The 27427-nt window shown below is 35.8% G+C and overlaps 2 protein-coding genes and 1 non-coding gene across 6 annotated transcripts; 2 read left to right on the top strand and 1 right to left on the bottom strand.

Annotated features, from left to right (window-relative positions):
* Positions 1-929: 929 nt before the first annotated feature.
* On the top strand, positions 930-25252 carry LOC115955744 (myosin-2). Of its 4 annotated transcripts, XM_031074053.1 has the most exons (26): positions 930-991; positions 1098-1220; positions 1695-2286; positions 2879-2980; positions 3163-3306; positions 3402-3552; positions 3668-3695; positions 3878-4046; positions 4253-4316; positions 4454-4467; positions 4552-4636; positions 5374-5477; positions 5579-5717; positions 6659-6777; positions 6934-7086; positions 7173-7262; positions 11072-11149; positions 11485-11643; positions 12328-12528; positions 12772-12977; positions 13077-13212; positions 15259-15388; positions 15686-15796; positions 15877-15992; positions 23433-23645; positions 24000-25252. In XM_031074053.1, the coding sequence occupies exons 3-26, from the start codon at positions 1813-1815 to the stop codon at positions 24471-24473; spliced, it is 3660 nt and encodes a 1219-aa protein (XP_030929913.1). In that variant the 5' UTR covers positions 930-991; positions 1098-1220; positions 1695-1812; the 3' UTR covers positions 24474-25252. The 4 variants fall into 4 exon arrangements, with proteins under 4 accessions (XP_030929913.1, XP_030929915.1, XP_030929912.1 ...); XM_031074055.1 differs by lacking the exon at positions 1098-1220 and having other exon boundaries at positions 940-991; XM_031074052.1 differs by lacking the exon at positions 930-991 and having other exon boundaries at positions 1063-1220.
* On the top strand, positions 7340-7448 carry LOC115958706. The gene has a single exon (XR_004084629.1). It is a non-coding gene; the product is annotated as a small nucleolar RNA snoR100 (small nucleolar RNA).
* On the bottom strand, positions 25156-26818 carry LOC115955746 (chlorophyll a-b binding protein 13, chloroplastic). Its single transcript, XM_031074056.1, has 3 exons — positions 26476-26818; positions 26211-26372; positions 25156-25789 (listed from the first exon to the last, which is right to left on the bottom strand). Exons 1-3 carry the CDS (start codon positions 26611-26613, stop codon positions 25280-25282), a joined length of 810 nt encoding a protein of 269 aa, XP_030929916.1. The 5' UTR covers positions 26614-26818; the 3' UTR covers positions 25156-25279.
* Positions 26819-27427: the final 609 nt, after the last annotated feature.

Genomic DNA, 27427 nt, shown 5'->3' with positions numbered 1-27427 from the left:
CCTATTCTAATCCTTTTCTTGCGGTAAGAAATAACATAACGATTTTAATGCTTCTTCAAACATGAAACATTTATGTAAAATATTATTAACATGTGAAATTATGGAAAATAGAAAACTGCTGTATGTATCACACTATTTTCTTGAATAATGCAAAGCAATAAAGCAGCTCACGCACTTGCCAAAAGAGGCAACAGGTAGAAGATTTTGTTATTTATAGTTTCATACAACCCATCCTCCAGAGGTAGCTTTTGATCATTTTTGATGTAACTGCTATTTGGCTTGTCCGATTTTAATGTTCAAATGAAAAATTTGAATTTTAAAAAAGAAACCGTAAAAATCTGAAGTTCGTTTGGTACATGTGTTTAAAAATTGAAAGTTGTTATTTGAAAACATTTGTGGAAATACGTATGGGTGAAAAAGTGTGTGAAAATACATGTAATATTGTTTAAAAACTGAAAATTGTTGTTTAAAAACACAAACCAAACACCTTATCTCATAGGTTTATAGCTTAGTACTAATGGTCATGGATTGTGTTATTAACCTTAAAAAAAAGAAATTCAACAAAAGTACAGTTTTATATAATTTAAAAATGATAAAACACAGTATTTTAAGTGTTGTTTCTTAAATTTCAGAACCTAAGACATTGTACCTATACTTAAGTTTTGCCATTTTAAAAATATACATAAGCTATAAGATGAACAAAAACATCTTTAATTTCATCCTACACCTCATCAAAACACGTATTAATAACAAAAACAAACTGATTGCCCAAAAAAGAAAAGGAGTAGTTTATCAAAAAAAAGAAGAAGAGAAGGGTACAAAGGGAAATTAGACAAGATTTAGTAAAGAACATACCAAATTAGTAAATATCTGCAAAATCCATGGGTAATCAAAACGACCCAATTTCCAAATTTGCAACAACTCTCAGCTTTTCAGGTCCCAACCCCCAAGTGTCTCTGTGTTACTTCTTCCATCCAGCCCAGCCTCTCAGGTCTAAACTCCTCTTACTTGCTTCCAACTTTTTAAAATTTTTATTTTATTTTATTACAATTTATATATATATATATATATATATATAAAATTCTAACCCCTGTCAGATCCAAACGGTTTTCTCAAGAAACGTATGCTCATGTTCAACCCCACCTACCTGAAACAAAAAAAATTTGAATTTCTTCACGCAACAACAAAAACAGAGCAACGGCAACGAATCCCTCCTCAAAGTAAGTCCCCCACAAAAAAAAAAATTGATTTCAAAAAACATAAAAAACAAAACAGTGGCCTTTCTTTGTGTTTTGTGTTTGTGTTTGTGGTGTTGTTTACAAAAACAACCGCAACAGCTTTGTTTGGCTTTCATTTCTGTTTTCCTTTTCCTCTCTTCACAAGGTTTGTTTCTCTCTCTCTCTCAACAGCAAACAACCTTAACCTCTCAAAATCACTCTCTCTTTACCTCGTAACTCACGCTTTTTATTTTTATTTTTATTTTTTCATTTTCACTACGCTCCTCTGGATTTTGTTAGCCAAATGCGGTGCCTTTTTTTTATTTGTTTTCTGAAATTTTTTTTAAAGAAGTGTTTTCAGAAAACAAGAAAAACAGTTTTTAAAAATTTGCTTTTCGTAGCAATTTTTATTTTTTTATTTTTACGTTGAAATTCGAGCTCTCAGGTTATAATTTCTAACGTATCGTTTGGGATTAGGGTTTTTTCCTCCGACGAATGCAGGGATTGGTGTTGAATTTGAGCTTGTGAGAGAGCGAAATTCGGATTCGTGAAAAAAAAAAATTTGTGAAAATTGGAGAATTCGGCGACGACGAAGATGGCGAGGAGCTCGTTGGAGGAGATGCTGGACTCGCTGCGGCGGAGAGACGAGTCCGATAAGCCGAAGGACATGCCACCGGCATTGCCGTCTCGGCCGCTGTCGAGAGCTCGGCTTCCGTCGGCTCGCCGCTCTCTGCCGAACAACTTCAAGGTCGGCGACGGCGGCGGCGGCGGCGGCATGGGAGAGTATTCGCCGAGGGCGTTGAATGTGAAGGAGGAAGGGAAGAGGAAAGAGAGCGATTTCGGGACTAAGAGAGGGAGCTTTGGGAGCAAGAAGATGAAGAAAGATCAGAATGCGGATTCGCCGTACGCTTTGGAGACCGTGGCGGAGGAGGGAGAGGGTGGTAGGAATGCCCGAAAGGAGGTTTCGGGTTCGGATCGTGGCTCCGCCGTGACGTGTGTCTCGCCGCCGCCAACGATGAAGTCGAAGGAATTGGATTGGAACGATAACATTGGTTATTTCATCAAAAAGGTAATTGACAATGGAAAAAAAAAAAAAAAGTGAGAATGATTTGGGGTGATATTGTAAAATGTTTTAGTTCTGTTAATTTAGTTTGGTAGCTGTGGTAAATGAAGTGGTAAGAGTAGGAGTGATCAATAAAAAGTGATTTAATTTAATTTATTTATTTATTTTTTTGGTTTTTGATTAGTGGGATTTTGTTATTTCATCAAGAAGTTGATCTAGTACTAAACGAGGTTAAGAGTTTTTTGGCTGTACAATTAATTTCAAGAATAAGGCTGCTTTTTGTTACTGGGTCTTTTATTAATGGTAAAAGTCAGAAAAAAATGTGGGGTTTTGTTGTGATTTATGGTGGGTTGGTTGGGCCTTGATGGAAAATACATTTTCGTTTTGTCATTTTGTTTTGATGGATTGGTTAGTGCACCTTATGCAAAGGACACTTTCTTTCTAAGGGTATAACCCATTTGATATTCTGGACCAGCGTTGAGTCTGTTCCTTCAATAGGTTGAAAATTTAGCAATGATATCCTTGAATTCTTGTTGTGGTTTAATCTGTAGGATTTCTGAATATGTGCATTTATGTTGAAAGTAAATTTTCTTTGCAGAAACTTCATGTTTGGTGTCAGCTCCCAAGTGGGCAATGGGAGTCAGGAACAATACAATCAACTTTAGGGGATGAAGCACTTGTTTCACTCTTTAATGGAAATGTAAGTTTCTTTTTTATTGGTTGATTGAATGATGGAAGTGTAAGTTTCTTAAACTCTTACAGATAAAAAAAAAATAGTTTCATAAATTTTTGCCGTTTCTGGAAATCTGTTTTAACCATCTTCTGTACTTTAGTCATTATGTTGTAATTGCACTTATGCTGTGTCATTACTTATTACCATAGGTGATAAAAGTGCTCACAGGAGAACTCATACCTGCAAACCCAGATATATTGGATGGTGTAGAGGATCTTATACAGCTTAGTTATTTGAATGAGCCATCAGTTCTATACAATCTTCGATACAGATATTCTCGGGATATGATTTATGTAAGTATGATATGGTCCTTTTGCTCATGCTTGCCAGTCAGAGTCATCTCTTTTCTCACTCTCCTTTGACAGTTTTTGTGGTTTTCTTTCTGTAGAGTAAAGCCGGTCCAGTTTTAATTGCAGTTAATCCCTTCAAAGTTGTACAAATTTATGGAAACGATTTTGTCACAGCTTATCGACAGAAACTTACAGACGCCCCTCATGTTTACGCCATAGCAGACTCTGCTTATAATGAGATGATGAGAGGTGGAAGAATCCATCTTTTTTTCTTTAATTTGTACAAAAAAAAAATGGTTTCTGAATTGTGCATGTGTAAATTCTATCTGAAGCCTTTTCTTCTTGTTATAATTTTATTTTGCAGATGAAGTAAATCAATCCATAATCATAAGGTTAGAATGTCTTCAATTAAGTTTTCTATTTACTAGGGGCTTGGTTATGGACATCTTCCTTACTGTTTTTTGTTTTTTTTTTAATTATATGTTTTGTTCATCTATTTTGGTCTCGATCTCATTTCAAATATTTCATTTGGTAGTCAGCATACAGAATAATCTTTTAATTGTGTTTCTTGCAGTGGGGAAAGTGGAGCTGGGAAAACTGAGACGGCTAAAATTGCAATGCAATACTTGACTGCTCTTGGGGGTGGCAGTTGTGGGATAGAGTCTGAAATACTTCAGACAAATTATATACTGGAAGCATTTGGGAATGCAAAAACTTCAAGAAATGACAACTCTAGCCGATTTGTGAGTTTCTTTCTTTTCTTCATTGCGGGAGGTTCTCTCAGGTTTATCACGGTTTATAGCTGAAAATTCCTGTTGGGAGATGATTGTTAAGGTTTTGCATTGATAATTAATGACTACCCTCAGTTTTCACAATTTTTAAATAGGAGAAGAGCTATGCAAATTGGTTTAATGGTATAAATATGTTGATTATGTTCTGATTTGTGCAGGGGAAGTTGATTGAGATTCATTTTAGTTCACTGGGGAAGATATGTGGTGCTAAAATCCAAACTTGTAAGCATGTTTGATATTGAATAATTGTTGTCATGTTATGCTATTTTTGTGATGCATATCAATCGAGTTTACTGACTTAATTTCTGTTATAACCTCATGCTTACAAATGTCAACTTACCGACAATAATTATGGACAGTTCTGTTAGAAAAGGTAACCTGTTGCTCCATCTGAGTTCCTGGAACTTTTATATATATTCATGTTTCACTTCTGAACTTATCACTCTCCTTTGAGCAGTCAAGAGTAGTGCAACTGGTCAATGGCGAGAGGTCATACCATGTCTTTTACCAACTTTGTGCTGGTGCTTCATCAGTTCTTAAAGGTAGGACTTTTCATTTTTAATCATTCCACTCAAGGTTCTTAAAGTTTAATTTCTAGTTTGGCTGATTCACATTCTTTCAGCGTGCTAATTTTTATCCACTCTGACAAATATGGCTATATACATTGTATCGTTCTGGTAAAGGCCCCGAACCTTTTCCTGCTTTTATGTATTGGTTTGTTTATGGGAAATTTAGGGTTTCAGGTCTCTATGAAGTCATCGTATCATAGCCTTTAGCCTGTGTCTGCTTCTACATGTACTCTTGCCATATGACAGTTGGTATTCAGCCTATTTCGAACTGCCTACCTGGTATTGTATACAAAAGATTTTCTAAATATTGCAGATTATACTTAGAAAATGGCCAATTCTCTAAATAGCTAGACCTTCCAACCTATGGATCCTTTTTGTGGGACCTCTCAAATGTTCATTGTGCCCTCCTTGTGTGTTGTGAGTGGGCCAGCTTAGTAAAAACATTGAGAATAGTGTCCCAGCTTTCCTAATTGTTTCTCCCAACTAGCCTCATCTGTTAATTTAGTGATGGTTAGCAATAATCTCTGCTTTAACCCTAAAATGTTGTTCATATTCATGTATTAAGTCTTATGACAAGCATTATCAAAAAATAAAGCTAGAACCAGCCATTGTGTTCCCTCAATTTTCTAATATGCTCATTATTCATTTGAACGACTTTGTAGAGAAGTTTTTCTCTCATACTTGGAATTAATTTATGTTTTTCTTTGCAGAGAAACTGAACCTAAGAATGGCTAGTGAGTACAGGTATCTTAATCACAGTGATTGCTTGGCAATTCATGGTGTTGATGATGCTCGGAAATTTCATATGCTCATGGTAAGTTTACATGTAGTTGTTTTCGTCATTCTGGTTCACATTCCCTATTCCATTTCATTTTGTCTCCTAGCATCCTTATTGTTGTTTTCTTATTTCTCCAGGAAGCCCTAGACATTATTCAAATTAGCCAAGAAGATCAAGAGCACACATTTAGAATGCTTGCTGCAGTATTGTGGCTGGGGAACATATCATTCCAAGTGATTGACAATGAAAACCATGTAGAGGTGTTGGCAGATGAAGGTAAGATTTATGTGTTTGGCTTCGTGACCTTGATGAATGTCTTGCATGTAACGCTGTTTCTATATTGGCAGTGTCAATAGTAATGTTAGTTGTATCCATCAAAAATTATTTCTCTTAGTCCTAAACTGGTATTTTTGAATTGGACCTTTTGAGGTTTAGGAATCACATGGTGATATTTGAGCCGTGATAAGGTGCTTGGTACATATAAATGGAGGGCATAAGATTACATATAAATGGAGGGCATAAGATTAATGTGTCAATAGCAGTTCATCAGTCCTCAGCAGAGTATGTTTGTTGCTAGACATGTAAATTTCTTTGGTTGGCTGCTAGAAATGTTGAGAGATCTAGAATCTGTGGTTGAAACCCTAAGAGGTGGTTCAATCAGCTAGGGACCAAGTCTCATGAAGTGGAGGTTACTAGTTTGAATCTCTCCTTCCCCTCCCTCTGGAGCCAAAACTTATAAAAAAAAGAGAATATCTATTATGATTGGAAGCTTAGAAAAAATTATGTTCTTATGCCAGTTAATATGAACAGAATGATTACTGTTTAGATTCCTTGGCTTGGACCTTAATTTTCTGGAGATAGATGTGTCATAGTGTGAGTTGAACTCAAACTTTGGAAAGCGCTAGAAGAAACTTTGATAGAGCAAAAGTAATGCTGCATGGTAGTGTTTTTCTTCCCCTTTCTTTCTTTGTGTCCTCTTTATTAAGATATGAGATATCTGTGTCCAAAAGTCTATGTTATCCCCTCTAAATTGGAAACTCCTGTTGTATTTTTTGTATTTACCTATGGACATTGTTTAGTTTCATTTTATTCGATCTAAAACTTGGTTTAAGCTGTCTGCTTTTTCTGTGTGCTGGCAAACTATACATGAATTCTTTAAAGAATTTCTTATATAAACTTACTTTGAAGTGACTTTTACTCACTTTTCCTTTTGGCAGCTATAACCAATGCTGCTGGGTTGTTGGGTTGCAGTTCCCAGGAACTGATGGTAGCTTTATCTACCCGTAAAATCCAAGCAGGCAAGGATAGTATTGCTAAAAGATTGACATTGCAGCAGGTCTGTTTAGCTCTCACTTAACAAGACTATCCCTCTATTCCAAGCAGATCTGAAATGCACTCTTTTGGGGTTGCATTCTTTTTTTATCTCCATTCTATTATTATAACACAAATCACCTGTTGTGTGACATGTGCCCATTTATTACCTCAAATTCAGGCGATTGATGCAAGAGATGCATTGGCAAAACTTATATATGCAAGCATGTTTGAGTGGCTTGTAGAACAAATCAATAAGTCACTTGAAGTGCGCAAACAATGTACTGGGAGATCCATAAGTATCCTTGATATATATGGGTTTGAGTCATTCAAGGTATATGGTTTATGTTCATCTATAATTGATGTTTTTAGTGCAGTATATTCCCATTTGTATTGATGATATCATCTCCTCATTTTCAGAGGAATAGCTTTGAACAATTTTGCATAAATTATGCAAATGAGAGGCTGCAACAGCATTTCAACAGGCATCTATTTAAACTTGAGCAGGAGGTGAGCATATCAAATTATTGTGACTATTTTTCATTAAAAAACAATGCATATTTTAAGAATTCTTCTTTAATACAAAAGAATGAAGGAAGCATGGTAGTGTACATGGAAATTGAATTCATGGGTCAACATGTCTGCTCTCTCTGATGCTTTTTCTTGATTTGAGGGCCTGGTTTAAGACCCACATCTTTTCAATAAATAAATAATAACTTATAAAAAAAAAGTTATTCTTTAATAACATGATGCTTAAAGAATCACAAATGTTTCTTGTCATATATAGTCAACCTTGTTCTCTTAGTGGTGTTTGCTTAACTACAGATCTATCTGGAAGCACAAAGAGATATTTATTTTAAATTAGTTTTATTTAATTTAGGAATTCACTTGCAAACTTATTTTAGGTCTTTGTAGTTAATTAGGCTATTAGCATTATATTTCCTAGAGTCAAGGTTATTTTTGTAATTCAATGTGTGGGAACAGATCAGTTCTGACATCATTTAGAATTAAGTTTCCCTAGTTAATTAGAATTAGGGTTTTCCCGTCAGTGTTGGTAAAAGCGAGGGGCACAATTAAGCGCAAAGGCCTCTTGGAGCCTAGGTGCAAAGCGCAAGCGCGCGCCTGATTGAAGTGAAGTGCACATTTTAAAAAAATAATTTAAAAAAATTGAAAAATTAGTATTAATGAGAAATGCAACAATCAAACGATCATATAAATTAAAATAAATTTTTTTATATATAATTCATATAACATTTAGATATGCCCTACTTTTGCAATTTTAACACAAATTTTTTTTTTTTTTTGGATAAGCTAGATATGAGTACTTCCATTTAATATCCTTTGTTAAATCTCCTATATCCATAATGACCTATGACTAATTAGTAATATTAGTTAATAATTTAATCACTTAATGACTAACTCTATAAGAATTAGTCTGCTATGTTCAACATCAACCACTAAAGCAACTAAACAATTACCACATATATTATATCATACGTTTTTTTTTTTTTTTTTTTTTTTTTTTTTTTTTTTTTTCATGAATGAGCTAAGAATATGAGGACATTGCAACATGGTAATTGGTACCAAGGAGCTAGGTGGATTACTGTCTCAAGGAGAGAAAATAAAAATAGAGAAGAACTGGGAGGTTGTGGGTTGGTTTTAGGACAAGTTATATTCTTTTTTTTTTATAAGTAAGTTACACTAAAAATATGCAAAATCAATGGTTTATATCAATAATGTCAAGATCCTATAGTTTTAATTCAGCTTTGAGCTTTTTGAAAAAGCGCACTTCTTTGAATGAGCCTAGCTTTTGAGGCAAAAAGCGCTGGAGCCTTAGGGCTTCGAGCTTTGAGCTTAAGCGCACTTTTAACAACACTGTTTTCTATGCCAGTTAGAATTAGAGTTTAGTAGTGTATTTAAGCGTAGTGTTGTACTCCTATGAAGATGGATTTTTTTGAAGATGAATAAAATTTCTCTTGAAATTCTTCAAATGGTTTGGCGCTGACTCCTAGTGGTTTTCTCTTGTTTGGTGTTGATTACTAGGTTATCCATCTTTTATTTTCTGTCCTTCAGTTTCTATTTTTTCTATTGTTGCATCGTTTTGGTTTTGTCTTGCGTCCATTCTCTGAGTGGCTCTCGCATAATTAGACTTTGTGAATGACAAGGATGGAAAGGAGACAATGAGTATAAGGGAAGGGAAAGGGGGAAGATATGTAATTTGACTACCATACCCTTCTCCTATATAATGTCTTTTTTTAGTTGAGGGGTAAAAGTGGGATTTCATACCAAGTAATAAGGGAAGTGAAGCATTCCACCTACTTTTGGGCGGAGTACAAAAGTGAGCATGGGATGGAATCCAACATTCCATTCTACCCGTTTCTTTCCTTTAAGATTCACCTCAAAAGGAGGAATTCCATTATCCCTATCCTCCCCTCCCCTTTAATAAAGGTTAAAAAAAATATGATCTCTAGAGAAGTCCACGATAAATTATTGCACACCCTAAAACACGAATGAAGATTTTTTTGTTTAATCACCCAGCAATTCTGACATTCCATGTGTGCATTAGGATTAGGATGTTTTCACGATATAGACATTTGAAATGAAGTTGACATTGATGTAACGTCACGATCAGACTATGATGTGACTTTTACTTCTCAAAATTTAACAATCTCACTGTTTTTCTCTTGGTATAATTACTCCCTAGAAGAATATCCAGCTGTGCACTTAGTATATTGAACCCCTTTTTGTAGATGGAAGGTTCTGTGGGAAATAAAAGTAGGAGGATAGAAAAAGTAGGGAGGAGAGAAAAGTAGGAAGGATGGAGAAATATTAGTTATCCATGATGCGTGTTGATAGAATGGATGGAAAAGTTGAAAGATTGAAAATAAAAATAAATTTCCTTTGTATGGTTGAGAAGAAGAATGGAAGGAAGGGAAATGCATTGTAATTTGTATTAAGTTATTGTTATGCCTTATCACATGAGAAAATTTTTTTTCCCATTATTTTTATAGTTCTTGAAGGTTTATTTCAATAACATTTGGACAGGATTTTCCTCCAAAGAAAGTTCCTCCAACCCATTACGTAGGAACTCAAAAGATTATCATGTACTTTTAGTCACATGACTTACGTAATGAGTATGCGGCTTATTTAAATGATCATGTTATATAATACTTGTGGATGGTCTTTGGAACTACTACATAATGGATTGGAGGGGATTCCTGCAACCCATTTCAGAGGAAAGCTTTGTCCATAACATTAATGATGCAATACAGCAACAGTAGATTGCATCTTACTTATCAAAAAAAGAAGAAGGTAGATTGCATCAATAAATGAATTTCAAAAAGCATGCCTCAAATTCATCAGGGACTGTTATAATATATGTACAATGAGATATGTTTGTTTATTATTATTAATTAATAATTTATTTATAAAGAAAAATTTCTTTCCATTTGTTTTAGCTTAAAATCTAGCTTATTTTCACTACCAACTTAAGCTCAGCGTTTTAGAGCCTCACTTTTCCTAGGGGTAATTGTACTTTACCCAACTTATTTTAAAAACAAAATAAGCCAATGAAATAAGTTCGTCCAAACTCAAGCTTGCAATAATGTTGCAATGATATCTTCATACATACCCAAAAAAAAAACAATGGTGTAGGCATAAATAATAATAAGGAGAAATTATATAGTAGGGTGAAATAATAAATTTTGATTAGGGGGTAAAATAGTAAATTTTGATTCCCCCCCTTCTTTTATTTTATACCAAACATGTGAAAGCACCCATCTTCTCTCCCTTTTCATTTTCCTATTTTCCGTCCTCCATAAAATCACCCCAACCAAACAGACTCAGAGTATCATTTACTTTTCACTTTTCACTGACTACATTTCATTTGTCGGTGACAATAGAGTGTGCATTTTCATTAGTGTTTTGAGGTGGACACTGCAAAAGTGGTGGGGAATGAACAAAGCTAATCATAATTCAACCTTTCTGTTTGTTTTCTTATTCCTTAGAACAAGGATCCTATGCTTTATCCTCAAATAAATTGTAGTTGAGGATTCTAGATGCTGACCATGAGCCCAATTTTAAATTTTAAATAATTAGGCATATGTACTTGAAGACATTCTGCAAAGTGTTGAGGGTTCTGTAGTGTTTCTGGTTAGACCAATTAATTTTGCAATTAGAAGTTCTTGTTTAAGTTATCCTTCTTGACGAGCTTTTATTAGATTCCTTTTTGTTGTCTACTGCTTCAAATAAGCCTTCCTAACTAGCCATACGATATAATTTTTATAATGGCAATGTCACAATTTCCTTGTTTATTTCAGGACTATGAATTGGATGGGGTTGATTGGACAAAAGTTGAGTTCGAAGACAATCAGGAGTGCTTAGATCTCTTTGAGAAGGTATTTCTGGGTTTCACCTTCGTATCATTCATGTGTTACCTTGTAGTCACAAGTTGTTCGGAACATTTTCAAAAATTTCTTTTGATTTGACTTTCTTAGTGTACCTTTTGATATTAAGAGAGTGGGTCCTTACGCCTTCTGGTATATGTCCCCCCCCACCCCCAAAAAAAAAAAGATTCTGATTGCCTTCATTTATATACTTTCAAAAAACACTCAGTCTCAGGTGCTGATGATGCGCTTATTATTTCTTCTTGATTTGTTTCTTCAATATGAAACCATTCTATGTATCTTTGTAGGTAAATCATTCACTTTTTATTGTGTGGTGGATTGTGCAGAAACCTTTGGGTCTACTAACTTTGTTAGATGAGGAATCAAATTTCCCTAAGGCCACTGATTTGACATTCGCCTCTAAGCTTAAGCAGCACCTAAATTCTAATTCTTGCTTTAAAGGAGAACGAGGCAGGGCTTTTAGCATACGTCACTATGCTGGCGAGGTTAGTTAATGCTCAGTTTTTGAGGAGGTTCCCAATACTGTGTTTTATGATGATTTAACCTGCACTTTCCAAATTCTAATAGTGAAATTTGACTCATATGACTCATTTGAGTGTTGTGCCTATTTTGTGATAGCAGGGGTGAAAGTACTGTGTGTAAAGAAGTTAAATATCTTCTACTTAAAAAGAACTTATATATGAGGGTTTTTGGCGAACCATACAACCATATCTGACACTGGCATGATACTAAATTAGACCAGGCTTTGATTTATTTGAGTTTGTCTAAACCACACAGGAATCATGTTTTAGCTTTCTATGGAAATATGCTGCACTATTTTTAGGATACATAAATAGAATAATTAGAAACAGTTCTACATATTACAAAATAGAACAGAATTGGATTGGCTTAATTTGGTGGTTTGTTAATACCCCATGTACTAATAACATGAACAATTACATTGTTACAAAAATGTGCAAGGGAGAATCTCCTTCCATTTTTCTTTTCTTTTCTTTTGCTATTCTCTTCCAAGCAATATCCTTCTCTAATTCTGCAAGTGTTTACATTGCAACATAGTCACCAGGAAAGGCAGAGCTTTCTAAAGCATTCATGCAAGATTGTGAACAAAGAAAGTCATTTTTCACTTCAAAATGTGTTTATTGTTTTTCTAACATTTGGAGTTCTATTAGGTTCTGTATGATACAAATGGCTTCCTGGAAAAGAACAGAGACCCGCTGCCCGCTGATTCCATCCGACTTCTCTCATCATGCAGTTGCCAACCACTACAGTTGTTTTCCTCCAAAATCCCTGACCAGTCCCAGAAACCAGCAAAGTCGTGTCAGATTACTGCATTGGACCCCCCAAAACAGAGTGTTGGTGCAAAGTTTAAGGTAAACATTCTTTTTTCATTCTTTTGAATTGTATGTATGAATAGCTTTAGCGTGCTTAAAATTAGAAGTGGAATTCATGGAATTTATAACAGCAGCATGTGACCATATGAGATGATTTAGGAATTATACTCTGTTTTGATATTACAGTATTTTTAGAAGTATGAAAAATACAAAATTTGTGGTACTATAAGTCAGCTGGAGTTCCTGTTGCAAAATCTCAAGGAATCTTGTGGGTTATTGTAGGGCCAACTGTTCAAACTTATGCAACAGCTTGAGAATACCACACCTCACTTCATTCGCTGCATAAAGCCAAATAGCAAGCAGCTTCCTGGCATATATGAAGAGGACCTTGTCATGCAACAGCTCAGGTGTTGTGGAGTTTTGGAGGTTGTTAGGATCTCAAGATCTGGATATCCTACTAGAATGGCACATCAACAGTTTGCTGGAAGGTTGTGGGTTTAAACCTCCCTTCGTTCTTTAATGGTTCTTTATAATTTTTTTTTTCCTTAAACATATGCTTAATTCTTCTATTTTGCTGTTATATTTAGGTATGGGTTCCTACTTTCAGAGACCAATGCATCTCAGGATCCATTAAGTATGTCTGTTGCAGTGCTAAAGCAATTTAATGTCCTCCCTGAAATGTACCAAGTTGGTTATACCAAAGTATATCTCAGAACAGGGCAGGTAATTTCCTCCATATATATGTGTGTGTCCTCTCTCTGTCCTATATTGTTGATCCTCTGTTCCAATTTGTGATTTCCGAAAATTCTGGTCCTCTTTGAAAAGTCAATAAGCATAAGATTGATGAATTTCCTAATTTACCCTTTATTTGAAAAGTTAATATCCCTTTTTCATTAGTTTTATTTGAGTTTAAATTAAGGAAGGTACTTTTGGAAACTTATTTCATTTTATTTGAAAGACAGTGTATTAACTGATAAGCCCTTAAAAGAGTAGGATTTTCAAAATAGGACCGCAATATGGGGTAAAAGGCGTGCGTGTGTGTATATATATTAAGGTGTAGCTTTTGGGACAATCGGTAATTTAACATGGTATCAGAGCAGGAGATCCTGAGTTCGATCCCTAGCTTTACTCTAACTCCCATTTAAAATGTTAAATTCCCACTTGTTGGGCCCCCACTTATTAAGGGGAAGTTTAGGCCCACAAGTGAGGGGGAGTGTTAAACTTATGGTTAAGTGATTAAATTCACCATTTCCTAACAGCTTAAGCTTTTAGGATAATCGGTAATTCAACAGTCTGCATTCTGCATAAACCTTGAAGCAAAACTCTAGATTGATTCAACTTTGTGGTTGTAATCAATAAGGTTTCTTTTCTTTGTTCTAAGTGAAAATAATTAGACTAAATTGGAGTTTTGATTTGTATTTGACACTAGCAAGCATCTCCGATGCTGCCTTTCCCAAAAGAAAAAGAAAGGGGGGTGGGGGAGTTGGAAAAGTCAATAAGCATAAGATTGATGAATTTCCTAATTTAGCCTTTAATTGAAAAGTTAATATCCCTTTTTCATTAGTTTTATTTGAGTTTAAATTAAGGAGGGTACTTTTGGAAACTTATTTCATTTTATTTGAAAGACTGTGTATTAACTGATAAGCCCTTAAAAGAGTAGGATTTTCAAAATAGGACCGCAATATGGGGTAAAAGGCGTGCGCACGTGTGTATAAGGTGTCTGCATTCTGCATAAACCTTGAAGCAAAACTCTAGATTGATTCAACTTTGTGGTTGTAATCAATAAGGTTTCTTTTCTCTGTCCTGAGTGAAAATAATTAGACTGAATTGGAGTTTTGATTTGTATCTGACACTAGCAAGCATCTCCGATGCTGCATTTCTCAAAAGAAAAAGAAAGGGGGGTGGGGGAGTTGGGAAGACTTTCCTACAAAATTGCAAGAGAAAGCCATCTTCGCGCTTTGTCTATGAATATCAAGAACCATTCATTGAAACTCATAATTGCCATGGCCCATAAAGAGAGGTGATTTATGGAACAACTTACGACTGCTTCTGCTAACTAATGTCAGTCTGAATTATTGACTGTACCTTTTCTACAGAAATAATCAACAATCCCTATCATCCTATCAGTTAAAATCAAATGAACCATAAAATTGCAAATCAAGCCCCAAAAGCTTTTTTAAGTTGTCTTATGATGGTATGGACTGATTTTTATGTTTTCTACTGAGAAATTCATAAAATAATAAACAAAAAATGTGAAACAGTGCCCAAAAATTCTGGATTAGTTAGAACAGTCTACAATAAGAGGTGAACCGTAGAGTTTATATTCTTAATGTTTTGTATGTCTGAAAATAATTAAGCACTGTACAATGCTCATTCATCACTACTAAAACTTGCCTTCTACCGGCAGTACTTGTGCTTCTGGTTCCATTGTTGTTGCCCCAATATTCAGCTGGCTTTATGGGGTCCCTGACTGTAAGGATGTCCATGAGAAGAAGGAAGATTAGAAAGAAAAGGCTAGAGTAGGAAAAGAAAAAAGTATTGGGTTGTTGGGGCATGGCCATTGCTGTGTTACTTGAAGCATGACTATGGAATGAAACCAATTTTAACATTCGACTGGAAGGGTAATCCGTCAAGTGAAATGAATATCTGTACCCTGGAACAGTTTTAACTTTTATCTTTCCATTTGAATGAGATTATTTTATCTAATAAAAAAGTGATTTATTCTAATATAATATTTACCTGATGCTGTTATTTCTTAATGGTTTTTAGATTGGTGCGCTGGAGAATATAAGAAAACAAGCTCTGCAAGGCATACTTGGTTTTCAGAAATGCTTCCGTGGTCACCAGGCTCGTCGTTTATTCCATGAACTCAAGGAAGGAGTGACAACATTACAATCATGTAATGCATGCGTTTCTTTACCTTTAAATGTTTCAATTGAAAGCAATTGTTTGCTCCTATAATCTTGTTCATGTTAAATTTATTCTGCACCTGTTTGGACTCTCTTCAGGGCCTTGTGGTTTTCTAGGCCTTATTACAGATATTTTTTCTGTAAAGTGCCTAAAATTCTTGAATTTGTTTCTTGAAGTCTGAATTGGTTTCAGGGATTCCTTTGATATTTTTGCATCTTTAGCTGCTTTTTTGCCCCGTGCCTTCTTTTAATTAGAACTTTTGATTAAACTAATGGAACCAATGCAGTTGTTCGTGGTGAAAATGCCAGAAGGAAGTATAATATAATGATAATGTGTTCCACATCTAGTGCTCCTGAAACACTTGATGAATTGCATGCGGCTGTGCATTTACAATCTGGTAAAACTTATTTCGTTCATTTCTTTTGTGGCGGTTCAATTGCATGCAGTTTTCTTATTGTTCATTTTCAACAATCATAGTAATACGAGGATGGCTGGTTCGGAGGCATGTCAATGGTATGCGTAATTTGAGGAAGGTACATCCTGAGAAAGCAAAATCCAGACGGAGGTCAAGCAGAAATATTTCAGAAGTTAAGGTACTCTTTTGTGAAGCACTTATCAGCTAAGATTTTTTACTCCTGTTCTTCTTTCCTTCTAGTAAAATGATGTCTGTAGCTACTATATCCACAGGTATAGCCAAGTGAACTCTTTCATCTATTTTGGTCCTTTAACTGTTATTTGTAGGTTGTAGAATATACATATATTTTTCATTTTAAGAGGTGTTTTCGTTTTTTATCACTTTCATCAGACCATGAAGTTTTGCTGGACATTTGGAACTGCAAGATTCCCATTATCTGGAATCTTTTCAATTTCTTGAAGCTGAATTTAGAAATTAGATTTAGTTTTCCCTTGATTCCCTTGAAGTGTGTTTTCTGAAAAAGCAAAACCAAGTTTATTGCCAATGAGTTTTGGCTCAGTTGATACTTTGTCCACGCATAAGAATGGGGTGTAGGGTGCTAGTGAGCTCTAGCTCAGATAGTACTTCTTTTCCTATAATAATGGGTGGAGGATGAGGCCCTGGGTTCAAGACCAACTAGGTTTGTGTAACTTTGGCAGATTAGGGTAGATGAGAAGAGAGAAGACTGAAAGAGAAGACAAAATAGTAAAAGGTTTAGGGCTTACTTATTTAGTCCCTTCATTTTAGCATATATTTATTTTAGAGTGATATTTTATTTCATGATTACATGAATACACAAGTTAAAACAGGGATAACAGGCCAATTATAAAACAGCCACAATCACTGACGCTAGTACTCCCTCTCATGAGCTAACAACCTTGTAAGGTGTCACTAGGCTAAGCATCTGAGAGAACATGAGGTGTGAAAATAAGTCTCAAATAAAATGACAGTCAATCTTGATATTTTTGGTGTGTTCATGAGGGACTAGTTTGTTAGCAACAAAGATGGTGTGATGATCTCAATACATCTCCATAAAAGTAGGAATAGTAAACACTTGGAGAAAATGAACTCAAAACATTTCTGAAACAGTATGAGGCTATGAGCCATAGCTCTATAGTCAACTTCAACATAGAGCAAGCAATGATATTATGATTTTTACTACACCAAGTAATTAGATTACTTCTAATAAAGGTACAATAGCTATAAGTACACCACCTATCAGAGTGACTACCATCCCAGTTAGTATCACTGAAACCAGTAATTGACAGGGAAGAGGAAGGCCTGTAAGAAATAATGTAAGATATGGCAAACAAACTCAATGAGAAGGAACATGCATATATTGATCAACCACACCAATGACATAAGTGATCTCAAGATCAACATCGGTGAATAGTTCACCATGCTCACCATCAAATTTAACAGTGGAGTTCATAGGAATATCAACAGGATGAGCACCTAAGAGCTTAGTTTCAGACAATAGATCAAGTACATATTTCTTTTGAGAGAGAAGGATATGAGTAATGGTATGATAAATCAACTTCCCAATTAGCTGTTGGAATCTGCCAACATCAGCAAACTGTTCACCCAAGAGCCCATAGGACTTTCACAGTAGAATCCATAGGAGTTTCAACAATATGAGAGTACCTAAGAGCCAGTTTCAGACAAAAGATCTAGAACATTTTTTCTTTTGATAGAGAGGCCCTAAGAACATGCAACTTTAATTCCAAGGAAATAGTGAAGAGCACCCAGGTCTTTTGTATGCAGCTGTTGACCCAAATATCGTTTCAATTTAGCAATACAGATGCAGTCACTTTCAAAAATGAGAATATTGTCCACATAAAGAATCAAGACAGGTGCTGGTGGAAAATTGTGGTATACAAGAACAATATAATCAAAGGTAAAACATTGGAAACTGTACCCAAACACAACGAAACTAAATCTATCAAATTAGACATGAGGTGAACACTTCAAACCATACAAAAACTTTGACAGGTGACATACAAGGTTTTCACTATTGGCTACAACATATCCTGGCAGTTGATCCATGTACGCCTCTTTTTGAAAATCTCCATCAAGGAAGGCATTCTTGATACCAAGCTGGTATAAAGGCTAAGAACAACTAATAGCAACAGAAAGCAAAATTCAAACATGATTGAGATGAGCAACATGATAGAATTTCTATATAATTAACACCATAAGTTGGTGTGTACCCTTTGGCAACAACCTTGCCTTAAGATGGTTAATAGAACCATCAAGAAGATACTTAACAGTCTAAAGCCAATGACAACCTATGGTTTGTTTCTTGGAAGAGTAGTATGCTATCAGGTTTGATTCTTCTAAAGAACACTCATTTCCTCATCCCATAGCATGTTTTCACCCAAATGAAGATAGTATCACCTTATAAGTGGGGTGAATAGACGTAGAGGACATAAAACAAGCAAATGAATATAGGGTGAAACGCAATTGTAGGATACAAATGGAGTAATTGGGTTTAAGTTCAAGAACATTTACCTTGGCGTAAAGCAATAGGTGGGTCATTAGTGTTTGGAGTAGAGAAGAAAGTAGGAACCTTTGACAAGGTAGATGGAAGTATCAGAGTTATAAGAAACAATGTGCATGTCTTGAGATCTTTGATAAACTTACACTTTAGGATTAGATAAGGAAACCAGAAGATTAGGAGAGGGTATTGAAGAATCCCCCCCATGACTGAAGATGAGATCAATAGAAAAATTCTAACCTAACGAAGAAAATAAGGTGGTGGATTCAGAAAATGTAACATCAACAACCACAAAGTAGTGTTGGGAGTCAGAATTATGACAATGATAACCCTTATGAGCATGAGAGTATCCAAGAAAAACACACTTGCAAGGGGAAAGTTTATCCTGGCTATCCAAGCACAAGGAGTGAGCGGAAAGGGTGAGTGATTAGGATCTAAAAGAGAAAATATAGACTTATGACTCAAAACAATAAGAAGGTATATGAGTAATGAAATTCCATGTAGTGAGGACAACATCACCTAAAAATGTTTGGGTACTTGCATAGTGAATAAAAAGGTGCAGGTAACGTCTAATAAATAGCGATGAGTTTGTTCAGCAACATGATTTTGTTGAGAGGTGTGTGCACAACTAGTTTGATGGATAAGACCACGATTATCACAAACGGAATTTATAACAAGTTGCGTATATTCTAAGGCATTATTAGAGTGAAGAATTTTAATGCACCTATTAAATTGAACAAAGATCTCAATATAGAATTTAGAAACAATATGAGGTAACTTAGATCTTTTCTTCATAAAAAATTACCACTTTATACAAGATTAATCATAGAAAAACATCACAAAATTACGAAATCCATTTAAAGTAGGAATGCGTGACAGATACCATATGTCCATGTGGACTGCCTAAAAACTAAGGGAAATTATTGTGTACTCTCGGATTACCATAAATACGTACTCTCTCCTCTCATCTGAATGGTAGGTTCCACTAATTAAATTCACGGTGGGACCCACTATTTATGTGAGATGGGGGGAGTACGCATTTATGGTACTCCGAGAGTACTTAATAATTTTCCAATAACTAAGACGGACAACTATGACTACTACTAAAAAAAATTATGATGATGTTTTGCTAATTGGCACTTTTCACATTCAAGGTTAGACACGACTCAATGAAAGAATTGCAGATTTTAGTTTTGGTGTGGGACCTGTAGGTGAAAGGCAAAATATATATATATATATATATATTTATTTTTTTTTTGATAAGTAAAAGGAAAAATATAAAAGAACAAAATAGAAACCCTAGGCTTCACCACCTTAGGGTGCTTGGCATCACCACCAAACATGGAACACAAATGAATCAAAATCATCTATCCTACTCTCCCTATCCCATTCCACGCTCCACAAATCAAAATATGCCACTTGTCCACTAATTCCTAATTTTTTGTTATTTTATTTGACTTACCTAAAATAAATTTTAAAAAGAAAAAAAAAAAATCTAATGCATTTGCAACCCCACCCCTAACCACCAATCTCAGCCCAACACCACTGACATGAGTTTGTCGGCATCATCAACTCCAGTCACAACCACCAAGTTGAGGTAGATCTGAAGTTGATTTGAACGCCCATGACCACCATCGTCATACGGTGACACCACTAGCAAGGAACCACCACCATGGTTTCTTATTCTGCTCTTCCGCTACTCAACTACTCCAAAATTAAAAAGGTTTCTAGATAATATATTTCTTAAGAAAGATTAAAATATAGTTGGAAATGTCAACTATTCAAATCAAAATTAAGAAATATATTATCTGGAAACCTTTTTAATTTTGGAGGAGTTGAGTAGCGGAAGAGCAGAATAAGAAACCATGGTGGTGGTTCCTTGCTAGTATTTAATTAATTAGGTGAACATATGGCAAGTTTTTATTGGTGGAGTATAGAGTGGAGAAGGAAAAGTGGGACAGAAGATTAGGAATCAGTGGACAAGTGGCATAAATTGATTTGTGGAGCATAGAGTGAGACAGAAAAAGTGAGATAGAAGATTTGGACTCCTTTTAATAGGCTCCAGATTACAATCAATAATAAATGCAAAATTATTTCCTTAATCATAATAAGGAGAAATAATCTGAAAGTCAACTTGTACAAAAAGAGAAATAATCTGAAAATATTAAAATAAAAGGTTAGTAGTAGTACATCCCCCCATATGGAAACTGAGAATAAAAATCTCTGCCTATGCTCTGGTGTCCGCAATAATTTTTTCCAAAGATGAGTGACCCAAATGAAAATGCCACTAGAGAGGAGACACAACAACACTCAGCTGAAAAAGTGAGGGAGAACGAGCCATCAGGATCCAGATAATTCAGGCCATCCTTCCCATGCTCCAAACCAATCATCTTCTTGGACTTGATTTTGTGAACGACACATGAAGTAGGATCAAAAGTTATAGAACAGTGTAAAGATTTAGTCAATTGACTAGTAGAGAGCAAATTAAAGGGAAAGTCAGGGACATAGTGACTAGATGCTAAAGATAATGACTTGGTGGGGTGAATAGCACGTTTTCCAAAAATAGGTTGAGGAAAGCCATCAGTTAAAATTATATTGTGTCTTAAAGGATGCAAATTGGAAAATATAAATAATATACCAGATAGCTGTTTCTTAGTATCGAAGTCAATGACTCAGGACAGAGAATGGGCTACACAGGTAACATTACCTGAATTAGCTGTTGTACAATGGAAGAAGGTAGGGCAATAATTAATTTCTGAATGAGCTAGCTAGGTTGATAAGTGAGTGCATCACGAGAACCTGTGTTAGGAGTTGTATGTCCATATGTCCAGTTGGAATAGAAGTAGACCGTGACTGTGTAGCATTATCGAGGACAAGATGCGCAGAAATCAACCTTCTGTGTTTCACCTAACAATAAGATTTAGTAAGATTGGTTCAATGACAATCATTACACTTGTTGTTACCATGTCCACCATTACGACTGTTGCCCAAAAATAAAACCACCAAAGGAACTACGGCCTCCATGGAAGCTATGACATTTACTACTATAAACTAGAGCAGAATATTCTAAAGTGGAGTCAATAGAGCCTCGGGCTAAGGATGAGTGCAATAAGGGAGAATAAGCATTGGTAGCTAAAGGTATGGTTTCACTAGCAAGAATCTGATTTTGAAACCTAGTAGATCAGAATCTAAACTAGATAGTAAGATAGCAATCACAAATTTCTCCCAATGTCGTTTTTGTTGCTCCAAGTTTTGAGTGAAGGGTTGATGCTATAGTAATTAGTTTCATCAATTGTTACTTATTAAAGAAAAAGAAAATTAATTTCATAAATTCTGGAGGGTATGGTAGTTCTAAGAAAATTATTTTCCAAACTACTGAATTTTTTTTTTTTTTTTTTCTCATATATCTCATAAATCCAAGAAAACATTACTTTGATGTGATAAAAGATTTTGCATTAGAGTCTCAAATTTCCTTGGAAGAGTTACAAAATTCAACTGTGGTAGCAATATGGGGTTCCATATTATGTGACATCCATCCTATAACAACAGAATCCTCACTCATCCAATTCTCATAAGTCCTGTATTTTTTGGCGGATTATCTGCAAATATTCAAATATTTTAATTTTTGTTTCCCATGTAGAAAAACTTTCAGTGTGCCCAATTTATAGTTTAAATATCTTAATTTCTTGGAGGTAATTGATTTAGGCACATCATCCTTTGGCAAGGAATGTTTTACCTGGTACATTACTATAGACTTTTCTTCGGGCATACCAAATACAACGAATCAAGAACACAATCCAACAAACCAGCCAAACTTCTTAAACCCAAGGAAGATAGAAATCTAAAAAATTGGATCACAATCACAGACCTAAACCAGAATACTCGATAGTTGTAGCAATCAGCCAGTACTTAACTCGTAGAGTGAAAACCGGCAATGTTACTTTGGGAATCACACTCCCACAGCAGGCCAAGAACCTGAGATTCATAAACCAGAGTGAAAACCACACCAAGGTAATAAACAACCAACAGCTAAAGTACTTCTACAGGCTATTCAGCTTTTATGGAGAGGATCCCAATCCCTAAAACATTAAAGAGTCTGCAAAATTGTTGATAGATAGAGAGGGTTGCATATTTGAAAATAGAAAAGAAAATAAACTCATATAAGATGGCTTCAAAAAATCACCACAATAATCAAGTGAGAGTGATGAGTCGGTCCATGTAGTCACTGGACATGGTTGACAGTACTGATGTCATCGAATCGGTGCTGACATCAGTATGGCTCTGTTATCTGACAATTTAGCGTCTTCTAGGATTGGATCGGTTGCTCTAATACCAAATTGAGTTGTAAACTTTGGAAGATTAGGGTTAGATGAGAATAGGGAGAAAAAGGTTTAGGGTTTAATCATTTTATGATTTTATCCCTTGACCACAGCGTATTTTATATTAGAGTGAGTGATAGATATATCATGATTACAAGAATACCCTTAAGCTAATACAAGGATAACAAGCCAATTATAAAATAACAACATAACCAGTAATTCTTAAGTACTCCCGGAGCATGGAGAATGATACTCCCTCTTTTCACATTTATGGTAGGATCCACTCATTAAATTTATAGCAGGGTCCATAAATGTGAGAGAAGGAAGTATCATTTATCCATGCTCTAGGGGTAGCTAAGAATTTTCCCCACATAACCACGTCCCTAATGTTTTTTTAATTATTATTATTATTTTTTTTTTTAATTAAGCTTTGGTCCTTAGGGCTGGGAAAGGGGAGATTTGAACTCGCACCCTGTGTATCACATTCATTCTATGATAAATGGCACACTGCGTTACTTTGGTTTGCATTGACAAACCGTATCCTTGGCAAATGGGACTTTGTATAATGTATAACATGTTTCATATAAGTTGAATTACACAAGATACAAAGAAGCAACTGCAACAAATACGTATTTATTCCTTTTAATCTACATGCCTTTTGAAATTAAAAAAATACAAGACAAAGTATGTTCTGTTTTTACTATTTGTCTGTAATGTTTGTCAACTGGGATGATTATAAAAGTCACTATTCTTGGCTGCACAGGATATACCACAAGAGCAGGCTCAGGTTCTGCCTTCAGCTTTGGCAGAGCTTCAAATGCGGGTTCTCAAAGCAGAAGCTACTCTGCAACAAAAGGAAGAGGAAAACACTGCACTGCGGGAGCAGCTACAACAGTTTGAGACAAGGTGGTCAGAATATGAGGAGAAGATGAAATCAATGGAGGATACGTGGCAAAAGCAGATGGTGTCTTTGCAAGTGAGTTTGCATGTTCATACATACATTCAAATCAATTACAAAAGATATACATATATAATATATTATTGGGGTACTGCCGCCCATGTTAGGTGAGTTGGTACTTCCCCAAGCCTTAAAGGCTTGAGGGGTTCATGGACCCAGGTTTGAGTGGTCCCGGGATGGGGAGGGGGGGGGGGGGTTATACTGTTGATTGTCAAAATATATATATATATATATATATATAATGGGGTTAACAAAAACAAAAAAGGGGCTGGAAGACAGTCAAAGATATTTTGGGAAAAATTGCAATTTGGATGGTAATAAATAAAGCCATTGTACTCAGATGCTAGGGTTTTAATGATAATTAAAATGCAGATGAGTCTGGCTGCTGCCAGGAAGAGCCTAGCTGCTGAAAATGCCACAGTTCCACCTCGAAAACGCAATGCTTCTTCACCACCTCAGAATTATGAGTCTGAGGATAACATGTCCATAGGATCTCGAACTCCTGGTGAAAGCACACCAATAAAATTATCAGGTACAATTCATGATGTTGGAGCAGGGAACAACACTAATGGTTCTTTGGATGCAGTCAGCAACCTGGTTAAGGAATTTGAGCAGCAGAGACAAACTTTTGATGATGAAGCCAAAGCTATAGTTGAGGTCAAATCAGGGCAGTCAGCTTCTACTGTAAATCCAGATGATGAACTTCGGAGACTTAAATTCAGGTTTGAGATGTGGAAAAAAGAATACAAAGTTAGGTTACGGGAGACGAAGACAAAGCTTCATAAACTTGGGCATCCAGAAGGTCGTCGGAAATGGTGGGGAAAGAGAAGCTTAAGAGCATCATAGTACTCTCATTTTAGATCATCTCTGGTGAAGTATGGACAGATGGAGGTATCTCACAAAATGATGTCAAAATACTGCCTATTTGCCTTTCCAGGAGCTTTCTTTGTTTGTATTTACAGCCAAAATATGGGTATTCCCATGGTGTGAAGCAGTCAAGGAAGAGTGTATATGTGCCAATTTTTGATACTCGGCAGATGTGTTCATAAGCTTGTGCATAGTCAAATAGGAATTTTTTGAGAGACTTCAGCCAGTAAGCCTTTCTTATTGAGTAGTTTAGAGTATTTGTGTATAGTCTATTGTCATTGATGTAATTTGACAATATTTTGTACTTAGAAATGAAGATATGGAAGGGAAGTGTTCATATTGCCTATCCTTGTGCACGAATTGCTTGTGGTCAGCTCTTTGAGTATCGATGTGTAAATATATACATATATTATCTTTATAGTGCAATCTATCTTCTTCTTCTTCTCCTCTCTCTGTCTCTCTCTCTCTAGTATTTAGCAAAAAGCGGAAAGTGCTTTTGGGATGGTCTTGAAACTGTAATAAATTTTTTGGTCCATTCAAACTTAATTGGGTCCTTGGCATTATGATTTCTCTTCGCCAATATATGAATAACCTTCATTTTGCGTCATCGTATTAAGGAATACCATTTTTTTCAGTTTGTTTAACTAGAGAAGACCAGCACTACCCGAAAATTACTAGCATTTCACACAAATGGAAATTTGAAGTCTAAAAAAGACAATAACTACACAAGGGACTTCAATTGTATTTCATTCTCATGGAACAAGATCATGGCTCTGAAGCTCAATTTAAGATCCGGGCACAAACTTGGTGGCATAGACCCATGCATTGTTAGCAACAGGGTTGTCAAGATGGTCCAAGAGGTTCTCCAGAGGCCCCTTGCCAGTGACAATAGCCTGGACAAAGAAACCAAACATGGAGAACATGGCTAGCCGGCCATTCTTGATCTCCTTGACCTTTAGCTCAGCAAATGTGACAGGGTCATCAGCAAGGCCAAGAGGGTCAAAGTATTGGCCACCGGGATAGAGGTCGTTACCCTCTCCAACTCCAGGAAGGCCGTTGATGCGGAATCCCTCAACTAGACCCATGAGGATGACTTGGAAACCTAGCACTGCTAGGATGCTTTGGGCATGAACAAGGTTGGGGTTGCCCAAGTAGTCAAGACCACCTTCTGAGAAGATCTGAGCTCCAGCTTTGAACCATACTGGTTCTTTGAAGTCCACCTTAACCCATTTCTCAAGTACTTCTGGGGTGATGCAGCCCAGTGCTCCAAGCATAGCCCAACGGCCATGGATCACCTAAATTTTGCACAACAGTGCAGCAATATCATCACCACCGTATTTTAGCTGCTAGCTATAAGAACTTTATCCTAGTACTTGTGAGTACAGATTGCAAAGAACAACCATAAATTCAAGGATTTTCTGGTTATTGTACAAATTAATACTTCAATGAAAAGACAATAATTTCAGCCATAAAAAATCTAGGAAAAGAATATTGACTAACAATTCATGCTTCACTTCTTTTTTTTCAGCAGAAAGCCATATATGACACACTCAAGTCTTCTTGTAAATAAATTAGAGCCATCCCAAAGGATTCCTCCCTATAATTATCCGACGTGTGTGAGACGAAGACTAGACTCACCCTGGGATTAGTCATGTGTTCTAAGTGCTACATGACAAGGAAAAATAAATAAATAAATAAATAAAAGGTATAGATTACCTCAAGCGCCCTGTTCCTGGCAAAGGCTTCGGGGTCAGCTGATAAGCCAGCAGTGTCCCATCCATAATCACCAGGAAATTCTCCTCTCAGGTATGATGGAGTCTGAGCTGAGAAGGGTCCCAAGTACTTCACTCTGTCTGGTCCATACCACAATTCATTCCCCTATTCATGTCACAAACAAAAACCAATTATGTTAGCCCCTCCACCAACATAAAATTTGAGAAAGTGAGAGAGACAAAAAGAGAGAGATCAGATGGGAAAGTACCATGGTGTATTTACCAGTTCCCATAGGTACAACGTCTCTAAGAGAGTTGACATTGGTTCCCCTATTTTGGCCTAGAAATGGGGTTGGCTTGAGAACAGTTCTAGAGCTAGCAGTTGCTGCCATTAGCGTTGATGCCATGACTTCCAAGCTTTCAGTTGTTTCAGTTGAGAGTCGAAACTCAATTGGAATTGTCGCCTAGAACTGTGTAGACAATTAAGGAGCCTGAGTGTAATATTATGTATCGGGAATAAGGACAATCAAAGAGATGGGTGGTTATGAATGCAAGAGTGAGAAATTGTGGTGAGGAATGTGAGCTTTGAATCAACCAATCAGAAGTCTTCAAAAGATATTGACTCATATCTTTCTATCCACATTTTATCTAGTCCACGGGCCACAATACAGAGACTTCTTTCAAGGGAAAACATTGTGTCCAGTACATATGATAGGTATTTTATATCACATATATGATGGATCAAATTAATGGTGGATGTGACCGGATTTTAACAGTATGTTTAAGGATGCAACTTTTTTTTTTTCTTTTCACAACTGGTATTACGATTTTTATAATTAATGTATAATAAAAGTGACTTTAGTGATTGAATAAAGTGAGAATGATGCTATATTAAATACAACAAATCATGTTAATAGTAGTAAAAAAAAATTGCGATCCTTGCATTACTTGGATTTTAAAGACTGTCAGGGCACGATGTATATATAGTTGGTTAGACCCTGCCTAGCATGGCAAGATGAAATCAATATAATTAATAACACACGAGAATTATCAACTAATATATTTAAATCAATGGGGCTCTAATGGAGTTTGTAGGGTCTCGATTTATAGTCCAAACCCAAAATGTACGAGATATTGGCCCAATGAGCCCAATACAATAAATTTGTAGAGAGTGGGTCAAAGAACTAGGCCCTAATGAGTTGAACAACGGCTAGTACTGAA

The sequence above is a fragment of the Quercus lobata genome, chromosome 8 (assembly GCF_001633185.2).
Source record: "Quercus lobata isolate SW786 chromosome 8, ValleyOak3.0 Primary Assembly, whole genome shotgun sequence".
NCBI lineage: Eukaryota > Viridiplantae > Streptophyta > Magnoliopsida > Fagales > Fagaceae > Quercus > Quercus lobata.
Note: the sequence above shows the minus strand (reverse complement) of the source record. Positions and strands in the feature narration are given on the sequence as shown.